Source organism: Myotis daubentonii, chromosome 16 (genome assembly GCF_963259705.1).
Source record: "Myotis daubentonii chromosome 16, mMyoDau2.1, whole genome shotgun sequence".
Classification (NCBI taxonomy): Eukaryota; Metazoa; Chordata; class Mammalia; order Chiroptera; family Vespertilionidae; genus Myotis; species Myotis daubentonii.
The window spans coordinates 7,865,280-7,885,075 of NC_081855.1; the positions used below are offsets into that span (position 1 = coordinate 7,865,280).

The window sequence follows — 19,796 nt, forward strand, 5'->3', positions numbered from 1 at the left end:
GAATGTCCACGGACAAGAGCATTCTTGTATTGAACAGAGCAGTTAGGAGCTCCCAGTGAGAAACAACCCCCTTAGGTTCCAGGCTCTGAGTGCATTCATACTCAGAACAGTTTCTCTTTGGGTGGCTCCAGGGCCTGTGTCTGTAGTAAACCGATCTGTTCACAGAAAAGCAGCTGGGTCCTTCTGGGCTTAGCCAAGGCAGAGCTAAGGGCAGGGAGAGAGGCAGGGCTAGAATGTGGAATTGGGATGTCCAAAGATGCAGATGGGGAAGAGCTTGACGTGAGAGGACCACTGGGCTGCCAGCTGGAAGAACGTCACGTCGTTCGACTCTGTGCCATCAATGACGACTGGCAGCATTTTCTGCTGGTTCTTTGCCTTGCAAACCAGGTGACCGATGCCCTCAATGCACTGGATTGTGGACTCCACATCCTTGTTCTTGGTTTTCTTGGGCGCCTTCTTTTTCATCTCATTGGTGACCACTGTCATGGACATGGTGGGTGTTGCTGTGTCCTCACCACTGCTGGGCAGCCTGCTGGCCTGGATAGACTGGAAGAAGCACTTGAGTGTGCTTTTGGCGGTAGGCAGGTCTTTATTCTCCACAATTCTCTTCATGTCTATTGGTTGGGCTGCTGTTCCGTAATCCACCTGCAGCTCCATCATCTCTGCATGGACACTCTGGCTGGGGGAGAAGAGGCCCCCACTCATTGACGAAGGGGAGAGTGTGTTGGATGAGGCCTTCCTGGCAGGAAGAACACTGGAGCATGAGGGGTCCACATCATCTGAATCTCTTGACATGGCTGAAGATCGATCCACTCTTCCAACCTTCACTGCCCACACTAAGGGAATGAGCTTCTGTGAGGACATCTCATTGGGGCGCTTCTGCTGCTCATTGAGCATGGCCTCTGCGATGGGCAGCAGGTAGACACAGTTGGCACCTACTCTGTGATTCTCGACAAAACGCCCTGTGTGTCCTGCAAGGTGTTCTGGGACTCCAGGTTGTTGAACATGTCCCACCAGTATAGGTCCTGGAAGAAGTTGTTGTAGCGACATTCCATGGAACCCAGGTATCTGGCCAGGGGGTGGGAACCCATCAGGATGACCAGAAAACGCATGTAGTCCAGCCATTGGGGTGATTGGTGAGAACACTGCTATCAGAGCTTGGGAATTGCAGTTGCAATATCTCTGCATCCGGGAGATGATGATGCTAAATGCCTCCTGGACATCAACTGTGGAACAAGCGCACACCACAGGCAGTGTGTGCCCCTGCAGGATGTCTGAAAGTAACTGGCCCTGCCAGTCCGAGGTGTTGACCAGGATGATGTTCTCGGGCAGCTTGTTCTGGGAAATGAGGGTGTTGTTTGGCTGGTCACTCATGGGCTTCCTGGGGATCTGCCGCTGGCTCTGTAGGTCTGGGCCGTCATTGTTCAGGGTGTTGAACCACTCATTCAGGGCTGTGTTGTAGCCCCGGTGGCCAGCCTGTTTCCCCTTGGCCTGCTGGAGGGGATGACTACAGACTTGGAGAAGAGCACTATGGATGGGAGCATCTTGGTGAACCAACCCCAAATGGAGGACTCTGCCTCCAGGTTGTCCTCCAGCTGCTCCCCAGGTGAATTCCTTGGACCATTGAGTCAGAGCCACCATCACTTGACATGCTGTCAAAGTATCGCCTGAGCGTGGGCTTTGGGGTGCTGGGGACACTTACATCGTCCTCCATGTCTAGACTACTCTCGCTGGAGCTGTCCACAGGGTGATACCGAAAGTCCAGGGCCTTCTCTACTTTGGGGACATGCCTCACCAGGGCCTGTTGTGAGGATACGACCTCCTCCAGCACTTGGTCCATGAGCATGCATTCCACAGCTCTCGGGTGGTAATTCTGGTGCCTGGTCATGCATCTCCTTCTTACTATCAGATTCCCTTCATGAAAGTTATTCCCCTGGGATGAACTGTGGGTGGCATTTTAGCTAGCTGCCTGCTGAAAGTAGAAGCTCTCAGACATGTTGGCAGAGTCGTTATGCAAGGTCTGGGCCTTGGTGCTGGCCTGTATGGCACCGACATCATGATCCATGGGCTGACTGGACAGGGTGGCCATCCAGGATCTTGTCCATCTGACGGGTGGGTATGCTGTAAGCCACAAATTTGGAGTCACTGTGGCTTGGCTGCTTGCCTCCTTGGGCCCATGTGATCTCAGGCAGATGGGCCAGACTCAGTGGCTCCTTTCAGATGCTGGCACTGTGGAGGCCCCACATCTCCATCTGCAAGCTGTAGTCTGACAGGCCTTCCAGGTATATCCTGAACTTGGGATTGGGGCTGCTGAGGACACTGTGATTGTCCCTCATGTCTGGGCGGCTAGACAGGCTTTCGAAGTATTGCCTGAGCTGAGGCGTTGGGGTGCTGAGGACACTGTCATCGTCCTCGATTTCTGGATCACTGTCACTGGCGTTCTCCAGCATGTCATACAGGAGGTCCAGGTCCTCCTCCACCTCCTGGAATGCTCCACATAGTCCTTCCTGCCCAATGTCCAGCATCTCCTCTGACACTTTGACTGTGTGCAGCCATAACAAGACTTTCTGGTGGTAGTTCTGTTGCCGAGTCATGGACCTCCTTCTGACTATCGGATTCCCCTTGTCGAAGTCATCCTCCTCCTGTTCCTGCCTGTGGCTGGCATTGTAGCTGGCCCCGAGCTTCGAGAGAAAGTTCTCAGACTTGCCATTAGAGTGGTTCTCTGAGCACTCAGCCTTGAGATTGGCTTCTCTGGCGCTGTCCTCATGGTTGATGTACGGCATGGACAGGGAGGAGGTATGGATCTTTTCCACCTTGCTGGTGGTGTGCTGTAGCCCACAAATTCATTGCACTGTCACTTAGCTGTTTTCGTCCCAGGGCCCACGCATTTTCTGTCATGTGGGCAACAGTCAGAGGCTCCTTTTTGGTCCTGGCAATGTGGCTTCCTCGCATCTCCATCTGCTAGCTGGAGCCTGACAGGCCTTTGAAGTATGGCCTGAGCTTGGGTCTGGGGTTGCTAAAGACGATCTCATCATCCTCCATGTAGAGGTCACTTTTCCTCCGGTTCCGCATCATGTCAGCCCGAAGGTCCCTCTCTGACACTTTGGACCTGTGAAACAGCACCAGGACTTTCTGCTTCAAGATTCCTTGTATTGATCACTGCAGCTTCTTCGGCTTCCTCTTCTCGAAGTCATCCTTGTGAAGGTCCTGTCTGTGCTTTCCACTCTAGCTGGCTTACAGCTCAGAAAAGGAGCTCTTATCCTGCCCTCAGTGTTGTTACCTGTGGACTTGGCCTTGAGGCTGGTCTGCTTGGCACTGTCCTCCTCATTGATAGGCTGGCTGCACAGTGAGGAGATCCAGATCTCGGCCATCTTGGTGGAGGACTCCTTGACTCTGCTGCAGAGGCTCAGCATCTGGCCACACCTGGGGTTTTGGTGCATGACGTCAGCCATGTGGATGGCGCCAGAGGCCAGTGTCTTGTAGCCCAGGACGTTCCTGTTCTTAGAGCACTTCCTCTGCTCCAGCATGATCAGGAGCTTGTTACCTTCTCCCTTGAGGAAGTGGTTGTACTGCAGGGAGAAGGTGATCACCAGGTTGGTCTGCACCGGTCTACTGCGGGGCAGCACAATCTCTTGGGACCTCAGGATGCCCTTGGAGTCCTGCATATTCACAGAAATCACCACGGAGATGAGGTTCTTGGCCAGCTTCTTGGAGATCACTAGCTTCTTTAAAGTGAGACTGCACCACCTGGGCACTCAGCTGGGGCTGGAGCAGTCCACCTCCCAGGTAGCTAACAGGTTCCTGGGTACCTGTGCTTTGAGCACTGTGGATGTGCTGGCCTGGCCCACAGTTTGTGAGGAAGCTGCAGCTGCTGGCACCCTACTGGTCCTTTTCCTACTCAGCATTGATGGTTTGTCCTCTTGTGGTGGAACAGAGGAGGGACATGTTTGGTGGCAAGAGGTGGGGCCTAAGTGATCAAAGGAGATTGTGGTCACACAAAAAGTGGGCACTCACTAACCTGTGATTAGGTCAGAGAATGCCTGGGTGGTGGTCTTTTAAGCTCAGGGACCTAAAGTTTTCACAAAGGATGTCCTGAAGTTAAAACATTTCTAATCAAAAGCAGTTTTTGGTGTTTCGCTACATCTAGCCTGGCATCTTCTCTAAAAAATGGTCAATCTTTAACTTAGCTGAGCCTGTCTATTGTCTTTTGGAATCCACAAAAACATAGCTTTGGAATGTCAAAGGAATGTTCCTTGTTTTGGACACACCGTGCTGTGTGGAGACCACAAATCCCCTCATTGTTATTAAGTTCATTGTTGGCTGTTCTATCCTATATCCACCAGTGTGAAGAAGTATGTGTGTATCTATCGCCAGCGGATTTGATACAACAAACATACATCTCCACTTTTGATGGTAATATCTAAAATAAGGTGAACACGGCCATTCTCCACAGCATTGTTTCAATGCATTGAGATTTTGCTTCATGGCAATTGACAGGTGGGCTCAGATAAAATCTCTACAATTGTTCACAGTTTTGAATGCTTCTTACATTGACATGTACTTGGCACAATACAGCAGGATCCCGGAAAAGCTCACCCAGCACCACTGTGCAGACCTACACCTGGTGCTAGGATGCAGGAAAGGGCCCATTGACTTCCCAGCTCCCTGTCCATTTGGTGAACTTGTGTGAGTTGTCTCTTGGACCCAGGACTTCCCCTTGCTTGTGCTGCGGACTTTATTTGAGCCGTATTGTTAATACTGTTGGGGGAACTAAGTTTAACGATTGACAGATCCCAGGCTAAGGAGAGACAGGAGGGAAAATGGGCCTGGACTTGACCACTGGCTTTTCCATTGGAATTGCCATTTGAGAGTCTGGGGCAAACACCTGGGCTGTACAAATGACAGCTGGTCTTGTTCATCTCAGAAGATGAAGGGGATTTTGATTGTGAAAAATCTTTCACTTAATATTGTAATTCAATATCCAATTACATGCTCTTTCCTGCATGAATCTCAGGTGTTCTTAGACAAGTAAGGATCTGTGCTGCTGTGTCAGAGGTCAGTCCTCAGGACATGCAGGAGCCCCATAAATTCTCACACAACTGTAATTAAACTAACTGGCTCTTCAGGGGGAGCACTAATCAGGTTTGGTCCACCTGCACTGGTGGCCCTTCTGGTTGTTGTAGACAGCAGGGAGAGAAACCGAGGCACATAAGAGGGTTGAATGAGACTCTGGGAAAGGGAGCAACATGCTGCTCAAGCCCTAAAGCAACAAACCTCAATCCACTACATCACACCTCTAGAAAATTTGCTGAGAGACTGCAGATACCAAACAACAATAAAAACAAGAGCCACAAACACACCTATAATTAACATTGGAAGTTGTGCCTCCATGGCTGGGAACTCCCAGACTCCAGCCCTCATTACTATTCCTGATAGGACACCTTGACTTGCAAGTGCTTTACAGAAATGAGAAGATTTAACTAGAAAATATTAACTGAAAATGGCCAATATACAGTTGTCTTTCGGTGCCTTAATTAATTTTTCCCAGGCAAGAAATACAAACACCACCATTAGAAAAATGCCTCCTGAAAATTAAACTGATTGAATGAATAGGAAACACATCTTGATTTGGAAATTAGAAACTTCTAAGGAGGAGCACAGATAAATTCTCTTTAAAAACGAAATTAATAAGAAATTTCAGAGATTATCTCTGAACTCTCCTGAAGCTAATAAATTCTAACATCCATTCTCCCCCTTCTATAGAACTTCCACTATATGTGTAGCTCTGCTGTAAAAAAGAAGGGATTCTTACCATTTGCCACAGTATGGATGGAGCTGGAGAGCATTATGCCAAGTGAAATAAGCCAGTCAGAGAAGGATAAATACCACATGATCTCACTAATTTGTGGAATATAATGAACAACGTAAACTGATGAACAATGTCAGATCCAGAGACGGAGAGGCATCGAGTGGACTGTCAGGCCTTGGAGGGAAGGTAGGGGAGGGTGGGGGTAAGGGGGAGAGATCAACCAAAGGACTTATATGAAAGCATATAGGCCTAATCAATGGACACGGACCACAGGGGGTCGGGGGGAGGGCATGAGCGGGGGGATAGGGGGTAACGTGGGGATAAGGACACATATGTAATATCTTAATAAATATATATATATATATATATATATATATATATATATATATATATATATGAATAAAGTAGCTATACTATCTAATAAAAGAGAAACATGGTAATTACCGTACGACCGCTACCCTTCCCATTGGCTAATCAGGGAGATATGCAAATTAACTGCCAGCCAAGATGGTGGCCGGCAGCCAGGCAGCTTGAAACTAACATGAGGCTTGCTTGCTTCAGTGACAGAGGACTCCAATGTTCCCCGCCTGCTGCTGCCGGCCTCTGAGCCTGCAGTTTGAAACATTGTAACAAATATAGAAGCTAAACAAAACCCAGAAACCTGCTTTTAGTGAGCCAGGATCTCAGAGCTGGAGTTATACATTGTTTCGATTATAGAACCCAAAAACCAGATACCTGCTTTCAGCAGCAGAGGCCTCAGAGCTGGAGCCAGAGCTAAAGCTGGCCCAGAATAAAAATAAGAGGAAAAAAGGAGCAGTTGGGAGCTTCAGCCCTCAGCCCCTCACCCAGACTGGCCAGGCACCCCAGTGGGGACGCCCACCCTGAAGGCTGTGTGACCAGCTGCAAACAGCCATCATCCCCTCACCCAGGCTGGCCAGGCACCCCAGTGGGGACTCCCACCCTGATCCAGGACACCCTTCATGGCAAACAAGCCAGCCCAACCCATGCACCAGGCCTCTATCCTATATAGTAAAAGGGTACTATGCCTCCCAGCACCGGGATCAGTGGAGCCGAGAGGCCTCCCGGCACCAGGATCAGCATGACAGGGGGCAACGCCCAAACACCCTGATCGCCCTGCAGCTCTGTGTGTGACAGGGGGTGGGGCCACAACCTCCCTATCCACCCTGCTCTGTTCGCGACAGAGGAAGGTGCCCCAACCTCCTGATCAGCCCTCCTCTGTGCCTGATACGGGGGAGCTCCCCAACCCCCTGATTGGCCCTGCTCTGTGCATGACAGGGGGCAGCTCCCCAACCCCCTAATGGGCCCTGCTCTGTGCATGACAGGGTATGGAGCCCCAACCCCCCTGATGGGCCCTGCTCTGTGTGTGATAGGGGGTGGCGCCTCAACCTCCCTATTGACCCTGCCTTGAGTGTGACAGGGGGCAGTGCCCCAACCAACTGATTGGCCCTGCTCTGTGCGTGACAGGGGGTGGCGCCGCAACCTTCCTATTGACCCTGCCTTGAGTGTGACAGGGGGCGGTGCCCCAACTCCCCTATCGGCCCTACTCTGTGAGTGACAGGGGGGAGCTCCTCAACCCCCTGATCGGCCCTGATCTGTGCATGACAGGGGGGAGCTCCCCAACCCCCTAATGGGCCCTGCTCTCTGCATGACAGGGGGGAGCTCCCCAACCCCCTGATCGACCCTGCTCTGTGCATGACAGGGTATGGAGCCCCAACCCCCTGATGGGCCCTGCTCCGTGCGTGACAGGGGGTGGTTGCCGCAACCTCCCTATTGACCCTGCCTTGAGTGTGACAGGGGGTGGTGCCCCAACCCCCTAATCGACCCTACCCTAAGCATGACTGAGGGTGGCATCGCAACCTCCCAATCTGCCCTGCTCTGTGCATGACAGGGTGCGTCGCCCCAACTCCCCAATTGGCCCTGCTCTGATCCCGACCAGGGGATGCACCTAGGGATTGGGCCTGCCCTCTGCCTCACAGGAACAGGCCTAAGCCAGCAGGGCGTTATCTCCCGAGGGGTCCCAGACTGCGAGAGGGCACAGGCCAGGCTGAGGGACGCCCCCCTACCCCCCGAGTGTACAAATTTTTTGCACTGAGCCTCTAGTTATTAATAAGAAAGAACGAAAGAAAGAAAGAAAGAAAGAAAGAAAGAAAGAAAGAAAGAAAGAAAGAAAGAAAGAAAGAAAGAAAGGAAAGAAAGAAAGAAAGAAAGAAAGAAAGAAAGAAAGAAAGAAAGAAAGAAAGAAAGAAAGAAAGAACGAACTGGTGAGCTGATAAAATTGTCAAATTACAATATCAAACACCTGAAACACTATAACTATATAAGATTGTATATCAACTATTCTTAAAAATAAATTTAAAATAAAAATAATTAAATTTCTCAGATGTTGTTGGCTTTTTAGAAAATTAAACCTGAGAATGAATATTCTAAAATTTAAAAAGTTATCTTTATAAAAGTTAATGAAATTGACAGGCATTGAAAAAGCATCTGATCCAAAATGCAACAGCCATATCTGATTATTAAAATATTGTTGTAAAATACAAATAGATAGTTACTAAATATCTTTCACTTAAAATCTTTCACTTAAAATCCTCTAAAACTCCTCATTGCACCTGGAATAAATCTTACAACCTGAACAAGACTGCAGGCTCTGGACCCCATGACCTGCACAACTTCTGTCTCACACTCGTCTTTACTCCAGCCACCCTGGCCTGTATTTCATTCCTAAAACCCGGGGAGCTCTTTCCCACCTCAGGGCCTTTGCACACACATCTGTGTCTGCAAGGCTCTTTGTTCAGGACTTCATAGGACTGACCTTTTTCCTCCTTTACATCTCATCTCCCCCCAAAAAACATCAACATGTGGAAAGTGTTATCTATCTCTACATCATGGAAGTGAATAGAGTCTATTTATATTCTCTCATTTTTTGTTTTTAAATTTTTCATTCCACCTGCTCTAGACTTTCAAGAGAAAAAAAGGCGCGGTAAAATGTATTCATCTTAAACTCATTTTAAATGTTTTTGGTGAGACCTGAAATACTGATCTAATATGTTCCCCTAAATCAGTGGTTCTCAAACTTGGCTGCACATTAGAATCACCTGGGAGTCTTTTTAAAATCCTGATTTCTGGGCCTCATCCTCCGAAAATTCTGTTTCTTTGTTACTAATGTTGTGGCCCCAACCCATAACAAAGAAACAGAATTTCCGGAGGATGAGGCCCAGAAATCAGGATTTTAAAAAGGTTCCCAGCTGATTCTAATGTGCAGCCAAGGTTGAGAACCACGGCAATAAACAGCTGTCCCAGGGCTATTTGTTGCCAAAGGGCCCATAATGATCCACTCAGTCCCATGTGTGCTCTGCCCTGTTCCTGATGTCGCTGCCCAGCTCCCAGGACCTGCTCACTCCAGCACCAGGGCCGCACTACCTGAGAGTCCTTTCTAGTTGACAGAGCAAGTCCCCTTCTTATATTCTTTTCAACTGTTTCCTGATTTGTTTGCATATTTATTTTTAGATAAAATTTAGAATAGTTTTTGTTTCCCCAAAATCCTGTTATGATTTTTACTTCAAAGAAGTAAATTGTAGATTAATTCATGAGACTATGTGCCCTTGCAACATTTTATCTTTCTATCTAGAATTTAGGAAGTCCCTCCACTTAGGATTAAATGGAGAAATAGAGCATTGGAAGGCCCTGGGCAATTCCTGTTAACATCTTAAGGCTTTAGATTGTTTTGTTGACGTTACACTTTGCATTTCCACCTGATTGTTTACATACATATGTATTAATAAAGTAATGGACCATATATATTGAGTGTCCACCATGTGCCTATTCTTTATGTTAAGCCCATTTTACTTAATTTTATCCTTGCAATTCATTTTCCACATGAAAGGAGCAAGCCTTAAAGAACTCAGCTAACATGCCTGAGGTTTTAATGCAAGTGGCAGTGCCATTCTTCTCACTAAATTATTGTTGTTGTTGTTGTTGTTAATCCTCACCCAAGGATAAGTTTCCATTGATTTTTAGAGAGAATGGAAGAAAGGGGGACAGACAGAGAGACATACATCGATGTGAGAGAGAAATCGATTGGTTGACTACTGCTCTTCCCAGACTAGGGACAAGGATCTAGCCTGCAACCAAGGTATGTGCCCTTACTGGAATCAAACCCAAGACCCTTCAGACTGCTGGCTCCCCGCTACTACTGGCTGACTGCTCTGTCTCTTCCACTCTCTGACTGCTCTAATTTAATTGAGAATATCCAGAATTTCTTTCTGGTCACTAGTATAAAGATTCTTATATCCACATACAACCACTGAAAAAGCATCTGATCCAAAAGGCAACAGGCCAGTTAGATGTGCTGATACCTCCACTCCAGGGCCCTGAACCACACTCCCCAGAACCACCTGGATGTGGAAACAGGCAGCTGTAAGAAAAGGGGGAAATAGACGTCATGTCCACCACAGGCCATTGCCAAATAAAACGTCAACTTCTGGTTTCCACTCTGACATATAAGAAGTAGGAAGTCCTTACTTTCATCCTTACTATAAAAAATGAAGAACAGGTGAACAATCTGAAAAAAGGAACCCTTTTGAAATCCATCAGTTCATTGAAGTCACATGACTATGAAACTAACTTTTGCTGCTGCAAACCACTGAGGTTTAGGGCTCTGTTAGCACAATACAACCTGGCCTATCTTCCAGATAAGACAGAAAACATCTTTTCCACTCAAAGTGAGAAACAAAATCAAAAAGCATAAGAGAAGACAGATTTGACCACATCAAAATGGAATGCATTTCCTTGGCAAAACACACAGCAAGTGGAGACAATGGCAAGCTAGAGAAACCATTTGCAAGTGACATGGCAAAAAGCTGATATCCATAGCAATTGAGATTTCCTAACAATCCAATGGGAAAGAGGGCAAAAGCCCTCCAACTGAAATTCCAAAACAAGAAACAGGGCAAATAGTATGTGAAAAGGTATCCAATTGCAGTATAAACCAGAATGAAAAATTCAAATGAAAATATTGCTCTCTCAAAGCCTGGACAGGGTGCCTCATCAGTTGGTTGGACAGTCATGTCATACACCAGAAGGTGGCAGGTTTGATTCCTGGTCAGGGCACATACCTAGGTTGTGGGTTCTGAAAATGTTCCAGAACTAGAGTGTGTTTGTGATGTGATGTGACAGTTGTGAAAAATTGTGAATGTACTTGAATTTGGAATTTACACTTTGAGGGATCATAGAGTTAAAATTTATATAATTTAAATTTATTTTAAATAAATTTTATTTTAAATAAGTATTCTTTTACTGAATCATATAAGAAAAATACACTAAAATTCGAAGTATGTGTAAGATAAACAATTTTTTTTATATTGCTGTTATCAGGGAGGGGAAAGCCCTCCTGCCATAGCAGCTGACACATGCTGTGGCCCAGGACCTGGGACCACAAGCCTCAAAGGAGAGGAGGACAGTGGCCTGTATCCTCCAGATGATGGTGCTGAAGGCTGCCTGGACCTCAGGCTTGGAGCAGGTGCACACCTCGCCAGCATGTGTTGCTGCAGGACTCAGCCAGGAACTGCCCCTGCCAGTCAGAGGCATTGAGGAGAGGGTGTTCTCGGCAGCTAGTTGTCAGAGATGAGGATGCTGTTTAGTTGATCATACACTGTCATCCTGGGGATCTGCAGCTGGCTCAGTCGGTCAGGACAGTGCTTGTCCAGGCTGTTGACCTGCCTTTGTGTGGCTGTGCCACTTGTCGCTCCTTCTGGGATGTGCTCCAGCCCCAGCAGCCCACCTGCTGCCCAGAGGATCTGGGGGAGGGGATGAGGAGAGACTCGGTTTGGTGATGTGCCCGCTGATTTCTAGCATCTCATCCTGTCACGTTGGTTGGATTTGGCTGCTCCTTCTGGCTCCGGCACTGTGGATGGTCTAGATCTCCCTCTGAGAGCCGGGGTAACATAGGTCTTCCTAGAATGGCCTGAGCCAGGGATTTGGGGTACTGAGGACAACTCTCATGATCTACTGTCGCTAATGTTCTCAACCGAATCACACAGCACATTGAGGTCATCGTCCTCCTCGGTGACATTCCCCCAAGACTCCTGCTCCAGGCTCAGTTCTTCCTCCCACAGTTTCTCCCTACGCAGCCACGCCCCAACCTTCTTGATGGCATATTGTTCCCTTGTCATGGGTGGCACACTTCCTCCTCCTTGGAGCTGCTTTTTGGACTCCCCAAAGTCAAAATCCTCCTCCTCTTGGTCCTGCCAGAGCCTGGGATCACGGCTAGCCTGATGGTCAGAGTAACTAAAGCTGGACTTGGCATTGGGGCCAGCCTGCCGGGTGCTGTCCTCCACTTCCATGGGCTGGCTGGACAAGGAGGAGATGCTGACCTCAGCCACATGGGCAGATGTCTCCGTGATGGTGCTATGGAGGCTCAGCATCTGGCCGCCCTGGAGGGGTCGCAGCATCAACTCAGCCATGTTGATGGTGCCCATGGCGAGTGTCTTATACCCCATGAGGGCCTGGGTGCTGAGGCGCTGCTTCTGCTGCAGGAGGACCTGCAAGGTGCTGCCTTTCCTCTTGAGGGAGTGGGGGTACTGCAGGGAGAAGGTCAGCGCCAGGTCGGTCTGCACTTGACCACTGGGGGGCAGCAGGATCTCATCCGACCTCAAGATGGTCTTGCAGCCCTGGATCTTCACACTGATGACCACACCCCTGACCTCCTTCTCCAGCTCCCTGTAGATCAGCAGCTTGTTTAAGGCGAGGCTGCACTGCCGAGGCACACAGGTGGGGCTGGAGCAGTCCACCTCCCAGGTAGCAAAGATGTTCATCGGCACCTGAGTGTTGAGTGCAGCGGGCAGGTTGTCCAGGCCTGCAGCCGCAGGCCCCATAGAGGCCTTATTTGCACCCTGTGTTGGGACAGAGGGGGCACATAGCATCAGGGTCAGCTCATAAACTGCCAGGTGGGTTGGAGGCTACAGCTCAGACTGAACCCCAAGCACTCAGGGATTGGTAGCTGGAGGTGGGGCAAGAGTGATCACAGAGACCACATGCTAACCTGGCGGCCTTGCAAACTCAGAGACCTAAAGTAACCACAAAGGATGATCCGAAATTAAAGTGTTTTTTAAACTACTTGTAAAAGCAGTGTATGGTGGGGAGTCATGTACCAGGCTGTCATCTTCCCTGACAAAGGTCAATCTTTACCTTAACTGAGCTTGTCTATTGTCTTTTTGAATCTACAGCAACATATTTTTGTAATGTCAAAGTAATTTTCCTTCTTTCAGAACACTCAAAGCACAGGCATCATTCTGCAAAGACCACAAATCCGCTTATTGTCATTGAGTTCATTGTTGACTGTTAACTATCCTGCTCACACCTATGTAAAAGAAGTATGTGTCTATCATTTTACCTTTTATCCAACCCCAGAGATTCCCTGCTTTGATTTCTCCTGCCTCCCTAATCTATCACCAATGGATTTCATGCAACCCACACAAGTCTCCTCTTTTGATTGTAATGTATAAATCAAGGTGCAAAGCTGCCATTCACTGGAGCATTACTATCTCATTCGGTTGAGATTTTGCTTCAGCGCAATTGTTTACACTTTGGCTCAGAGAAACTCTGAAAAATTCTTCACAGGTTTTCATGTTTTCTACATGAACAAGAGAAAAGGTTCTTGGCGGAATCCACTTGAAGGTGAGTTATGATGAGACACATTAGTATCTTATTCATTTTCTTAGCAGAGAATGGACAGCACCTCCTGGTGTGAACAATGTCAACCTGGGATTTCTGACAGAAGATCCCATTCTGAGATGGAAACACAGAGGCTTTTCCAGGGGTGGGCAGGTCTGGATATTAGGACAAGTGGGGTGTTCAGTGCAGCACCCTTGACATGGCACAGGAGGGGATCATGTCCAGATCCCACAGCAGTGAACAGTTGGATCGCCAGCCCTGATAACAGGTCCCCCTCTCAGTATGTTGTGCATCCCAGGGAGGCCCCAGCTCCTGACCTGGAGGGACCACAGGGATGTGGTCCTCGGGGGGCAGCAAAGGGCAAAGCAAGAGACTTGGTACCTTGAGCCCCATGTCCTTTTGGAAAAAGCATCCCTACTCATCATGATGGTGTGTAAGAGTGGGAGAAGGTGTGTAAGCATTGTCAGGCCGACCTGGACACTTGGAGATGGGTGTTAAAAAGGGAACGTTTGTAGAGAAATTCGAAAATACACTTGACTGAGCATGAGGTGAAATGGTACAAAGTCTCTCCTCTGATATTCCTAAAACTTTGTGGGCAGTGACTTTGCATCTCATCTGAAAGATGACGGACAGTGAGAGTGGCTTGGGAGGAGGAGATGGAGAGCCAGATTACTGTGGAAAATGGAATCCAGGATGGATCTTGAGAGAATAACAGGGCAGCTTCTGGAACCCAGGGACCCCTTTGCCAGCATGGAGTCCTGGAGTCTGGGTCACCTCAGCACCTGCACTCACCCTGGGGCCATGCTGCTCACTGGAGCATGTATGGGGCACCTGTGCCTCCTGCAGGGGCAGGGAGTTGAGGACCCCTTCTTTCAGCTCCTCGCTGTTCTCCTGCGTGGGGCTCTGTGAAGACAGTTCCCAGTCACCAGGGGGAAAGCCTCAGGGCCCTGTTTTGCTGGTTCTGTGACCCCTGGGTCCCTCCACTGCCGACACACACACAGTGTGATGAACTCAGACCTCCCTTGCAGAGGAAAATGTCTGACAGCCAGAGGGCTAGGAGTGTCATTGGCACAGATAAGGGACCCTGCTGGAAGCCCATCTCCACCTGCCTGCCCTGTCCTGGGGTCTGAACACAGCAGGACCTCTAGGGGATTCACTGCCCCAAAAGCTGTTCCTGCCCCCAGGCTTCTCCCTTCAGGTCCTTCTTCCCACCACATCAAGGGGAGGGGATGTGGACTGCACAGGGATCGCACACAGAGGTCGCCTGGTCTGAATGGGTCTGACCCAGGCCACCTTGTGTTACCTGAGGCCATGTTTTTGGACAAGGCCAGATACGTCTGGAACGAGGGTTGAACCAACGTCGGCACCGTCTCCAAAAGCTCTCACTGCGGGGTCTCCCGAAGCAAGAGCACCAATCACGGGGAAAACAGCAAGAGAACATCTTGCTCTGCCAAATGCCTCTTGGCAAGTGAGCTACCTGCTGGGCTAAAATGTGGGTGCCTGGTTACGGGAGTACAAAGTTCTATTGGATAGTGACCTCATACCTGGGATTGTCTTCCCTGAGTCCCCTCATCTCATGACAGCTATGCAAGTAGTCCTGTGGGCTGCTGTCTGCAGACCCCTCTTCTCCATGAAGCCCCTTATGTGTACACAGTGACACCAACACCCCCCCAGCTCTCTAGGAGCTCTGTGTGCAGCCAGGGTGCCAGAGTTGAGGAAACCGACCTGAGCTCAGACTCAACCTCTCATTCTTTACTCTTCTTGATCCTGGAGAAGTCATTGTGCCTGTCAGTGCCCATATCTCTCTTGCCTGTGCAATGGGTTACACAGCAAGTGCTTCTTAGGGCTGTTCAGGCTCCTGTGGGGGAGGAGCTGTGAAGTAGGAGGAGGACTGTCACAAGTAGGTAGTGCCTCCAACCTGTTTTTCTTTCCTGTTGTCACCTCCTCTGTGTCTGCTTTTCTTCTAATCCCACCCAAGATCATCACATCTAGACTGTTAGTGTGTGTGTGCGTGTGCATCTGCGTGTGTGTGTGTGTGTGTGTGTGTGTGTGTGTGTGTGTGTGCGCGTGCGCACGCGCATACCAGTGCTCCCTTTCTGGATCCCAGAACAAAACGGCCCTCATAGGGAGGAACAGGCAGGAGCTACCAAATAGGTCAGGATTTCTAATTTCCAAACCAACTCTGTGGGGGAGGTGGGAGCCTTGGCCTAGAACAGTGATGAGGAACCTTTTGAGCTCAGAGTGTCAGCATTTTGAAAAGCCCTAACTTAACTCTGGTGCCATGTCACATATATAAAAATTTTTTGATATTTTCAACCATAGTAAAACAAAGATTTATATTTCTGATATTTATTTTATATATTTAAATGCCATTTAACAAAGAAAAATCAAACAAAAAATGAGTTCGTGTGTCACCTCTGACTCGCGTGTCATAGGTTCGCCATCACTGGCCTAGAAGGTCTGAACTTTCCTGAACTCTGGACCCTGAATGCCATGTACCCTGGCCAATCTCTGCCTGACTACAGGCTTCTGTTTCCCAGTTATCCAATGAGGATGTGATTCAGGACTGCGTAAGCATGAGCTCAACATAAGGGGGCCTGGCTTTCTCCACTGTGGGTGGGTTGTGGACAGTGGTGCACCTTCCTGATTCCAGATCTGAGCGTCTTTTCAGACAAATACCGTCTAGGCTGCCAAATGCCCACTGTCTCCCCCATGCCATCTCCATGTCTGCACACGATTCTACCAGCACAGCCTTTTCCAGAGCCCCTGAGCAAACCTGGGTGCACCTAGGATCCCAAATTTGAGGACACAGCTGGGTTTACTTCAGGCTCTGCATTCTGACCGTCTGTGATCCTGGGCAAGGCATGGACCTCTCAGGTCAGCAGTTCTCTCCTCAGGGACTCCCCGTGGTCTTCACCTTCCTCCTGTGGTGTGAATGTGTGCCATCCCCTTAAGTGTGGGTGTCAGTAGTGCCTGCAGAAAAGACGGCAAAGGGATCCAACACAACCACAGTGACTTGGTTCTAAAGGTCAGTGCCTGGCCCAGCCAGAGAGGCTCAGTTGGTTCAGTGTCATTCTGTGCACCAAAAGGCTGCTGGTGTAATTCCATGACAGGGCACGTGCCTAGGCTATAGGTTCAATCCCTGGTTGGGGCGGGTACAGGAGGCAACTAATCGATGCTGCTCTCTTGCATGGATGTTTCTCTACTTGTCTCTCCCTTCCTTGCTCTATAAACTCAATTAATTTTTGTTTTCTAAAAAGTTGGTGCCTCACACTTGCTCACACTGAACTGTTTTCTCTCTGTCTGTCTGTCTGTCTGTCTCTCTTTCTACCTCTCTGTCTCTCAGGCCACACTGAGGAATAAGCCTCTGTGCTGGGAGTTGCTATCTGGAGAGACCCACATGGCGTGGCACTGAATGAGACCAACAGACAGACAGGAGACAGGTCTTCCATCCAAACTGAATCCTAAAGACCCCCAGCCGCCGAGTGAGCTCAGATCCTCAGTGACATATCCTGCCTCAGGTGAGACCACTGTAGTCCCAGCTGAGCCATGCGGGATTCCTTGTCACAGACTTGTGAGCTAATGCGTGTCCATTGGTTAAGTCTGTAGTGTGGGGTAACTCTCAGCAATAGATCACTAGCACAGTTGTCCCACACCAGGCCCTGAGCCTGCCCTCCCTCCCTCCCTTATCTCCTCCCAGTTCCCTCCAGCCATGCATCCATCTTTCTAACCTCCTCTCCATCCAGACACTTACTGCCTCTAAGTGTCTGCACAGCTAGCTGTGCCTTCCGCCAGGCTAACTACACCTGAGTGTGTGTAGGGCTGGCTCTTTCTGGTCATACTGATGTGAAAATAAATGCCACCTCAGTGCAGGCTTTCAGCCCTTCACCCAGAAGCCTCCAGTCCTCCTCTTAGCACCTGCTCCCTTTCTACACAGCCACTGCTCTTCCCTATCACATGACTGTGTCTGCATGGTTGTGTCTGCCTTGCCTGCAGCCTGTGAGCTCCTTGGGGGCAGGCCCTATGGTTTCTCCTCATGGACCATTGTGAGTGCTCAGGACATAGTTGCGGAGGGAACAGAAAGGCAGATCCATCCATTACAGATCAGCTCAGTTCTTAGAGCCAAATTGACTTTGTCATTTAAATGGGACTTCAGTGAGTGAGCAGGAGCCCAGGTATCAACATGGCACCTCATGCCTACCAGCTTCTACCCCAGCATGATGCGGAGGACATAGGGAAGAGGGCACCAGTGAAACAGGAGTTCTGTGGATTGGGGACATGTGGGCACTGGAAATGAGACACTCAGTTGTGCCGAGAGGCCTGGCTCCCTAGTCCTGTGCCCTGGGCTCCTGAGCTGTGTTCTCTCAGTGTGCATCTGTGTGTATTTAAGACTGTGTGCGTGTCCCTATGGAGGTGAGAGAGTCACCCTGTTAGCTGAGCTGATTCTCACAATGGTTCCTTAAAAACCAGGAGCTGGGAGTCTAGGGAAACCACTTGTTGATGGTACTCCAAGTATGAGGAGTGAAGTTAGGCCTGGATTGCAGACAACCTCGGGGTTCCCAGTGAGCAGACAGGGCTGAAGGGGAGTAGGGAGGAGAGGGCACTGAGGGGAGAGTGGAGAGCTATGCTGAGCATCCTAAATAAGCAGGCCCTTTATCTTTCATCTGAAGGGTCATGTCATTACCCTTGGGCTTTTCAAGATCATAAAGCGTGCTAGCATCTGAGGATTTCAGAAACAAGCAGGACACACGGGCTGAGGAGCGCTGGCTCTCCCACAGTTATGGGTGTGTCCATGGTGCCAGCAGGCCAGTCAGCACTCACCTGTGTACTCTGGGCAACCTCCAGACATGCTTCTGTTGCTTCAGGAGCCCCCCTCTTTGAGATTCCATCACCCAGGTTGGTAACTACTAACTTCTGCCACAGTCTCCTACTAACCCATCAATCAGGCCACATTCTTTAGGGACAAAATAGGCAACTGTCTCCAAAATCTCCTTCTGTCTCACCTGCAGGAAACTCGGGATTGTCCTTGAGGTTGCCTCATCCACCTCTTACTCCCACCATTTTATTAGCACCTCAGTGCTGAGACCATCACCTCCCTCCACTTCATGGACACCTGTCCTCACCATACTCTGCAGCTTTTCATCATTTAGGACATGTGTGACGTCTCCCCACCTACACCCCACTCTCTCCTTACTATTGTCCATGCCCTTCTGCTTCTCATTCTACCTGCTCTCAAACTCAGGAACATCTGCTTCCCTTTTCCCTCCTGTACCAGGACAGCGGGTCACTGCTAGGGACCATCATGCCAGGGCTCCCAGAGCTGGTGTCTGACTTGCTCTCTGCTCAGCCATCCCTGTTCTGGTCCTGGGAACCAACCTCCTGATGATCCTAGTACTTGCAAGCCCACCCCCACATCCCTTATTGTTTCCTGACTCAATTCTATTTTTCTAATTCTTCCTTCTGCCTGAAATGTCTCTCAATGCCTGGCTTGCCTGGTTAATATCATATATCTCCACTGACTAGAAATAGAAAGTTCTCTATAGGGACTCTCTTTGGAAGTGGAAACACAATACTTCTCCACAAAGAAATGTCCTCTTCCTGTCACCCTAAGCCCACTTGTACTATGGGAACCACATGATGTCATTGTCCTCATATATCTGTATTCCAATGATAATCATGTTGAAAAGACTTTAGCATCGCTGATCCCTAGTACTTAGCAGTTCCAGCATACAGGACTTACTCTAAAACCATTTTTTTTGTTAAATATATTTGTTCAAAATCTGGTTTATCCCAACTAATGAATGTTAGGATTGTTAACAGCAATCCTAAATGTACAAAGGCCCATGGTCTCTAAGGTAAACCTACCCTCCCTTTACATCTCCAGCCTTTGTTTAATCTCACAGTGCTTCCCTCAATTGCCATGGCGCATGAAAAATCAGGATAAAGTGGGTAGACAAATCCTTATGCATCTTCCGGTTTGCTTTAGGAATCCGATCCTAAAGAGCCTTGTGTATGGTCCCCAGATGGGCTCCTGTTCTCAGTGCTTATGGTGCCATGTCAGCCATAGGAGTTGTCACATTCCACTAGAATTTTTTAGTGCCCCTGTCAGCCCAGAGAGGTGCTCATCTTGAGGGCATGGTTTGCATGTCTGGTACAAAGATTATTCCCATTTGTTCAGAGACTTTGCAGCTTTTTCCAGAGCATGGTGCCTAGAAGGATGTCAGTCCTTTCTCTACAGGGTGGTTTGGAGCAGTGGAGAGGACTGATGTAAATGGAGAAGCCAGGCTGTCTCCAC

The 19,796-nt window shown here is 49.0% G+C and overlaps 1 protein-coding gene across 1 annotated transcript; it reads right to left on the reverse strand.

Annotated features, from left to right (window-relative positions):
• Positions 1-228: 228 nt before the first annotated feature.
• On the reverse strand, positions 229-19,423 carry LOC132218585 (phosphofurin acidic cluster sorting protein 2-like). The gene is given in 11 exon segments (XM_059669984.1): positions 229-938; positions 941-1,149; positions 1,151-1,490; positions 1,493-1,595; positions 1,703-1,880; positions 1,974-2,121; positions 2,231-2,722; positions 3,281-3,362; positions 12,202-12,720; positions 14,294-14,404; positions 19,403-19,423. Coding segments are annotated over 11 exon segments (2,913 nt in total).
• Positions 19,424-19,796: the final 373 nt, after the last annotated feature.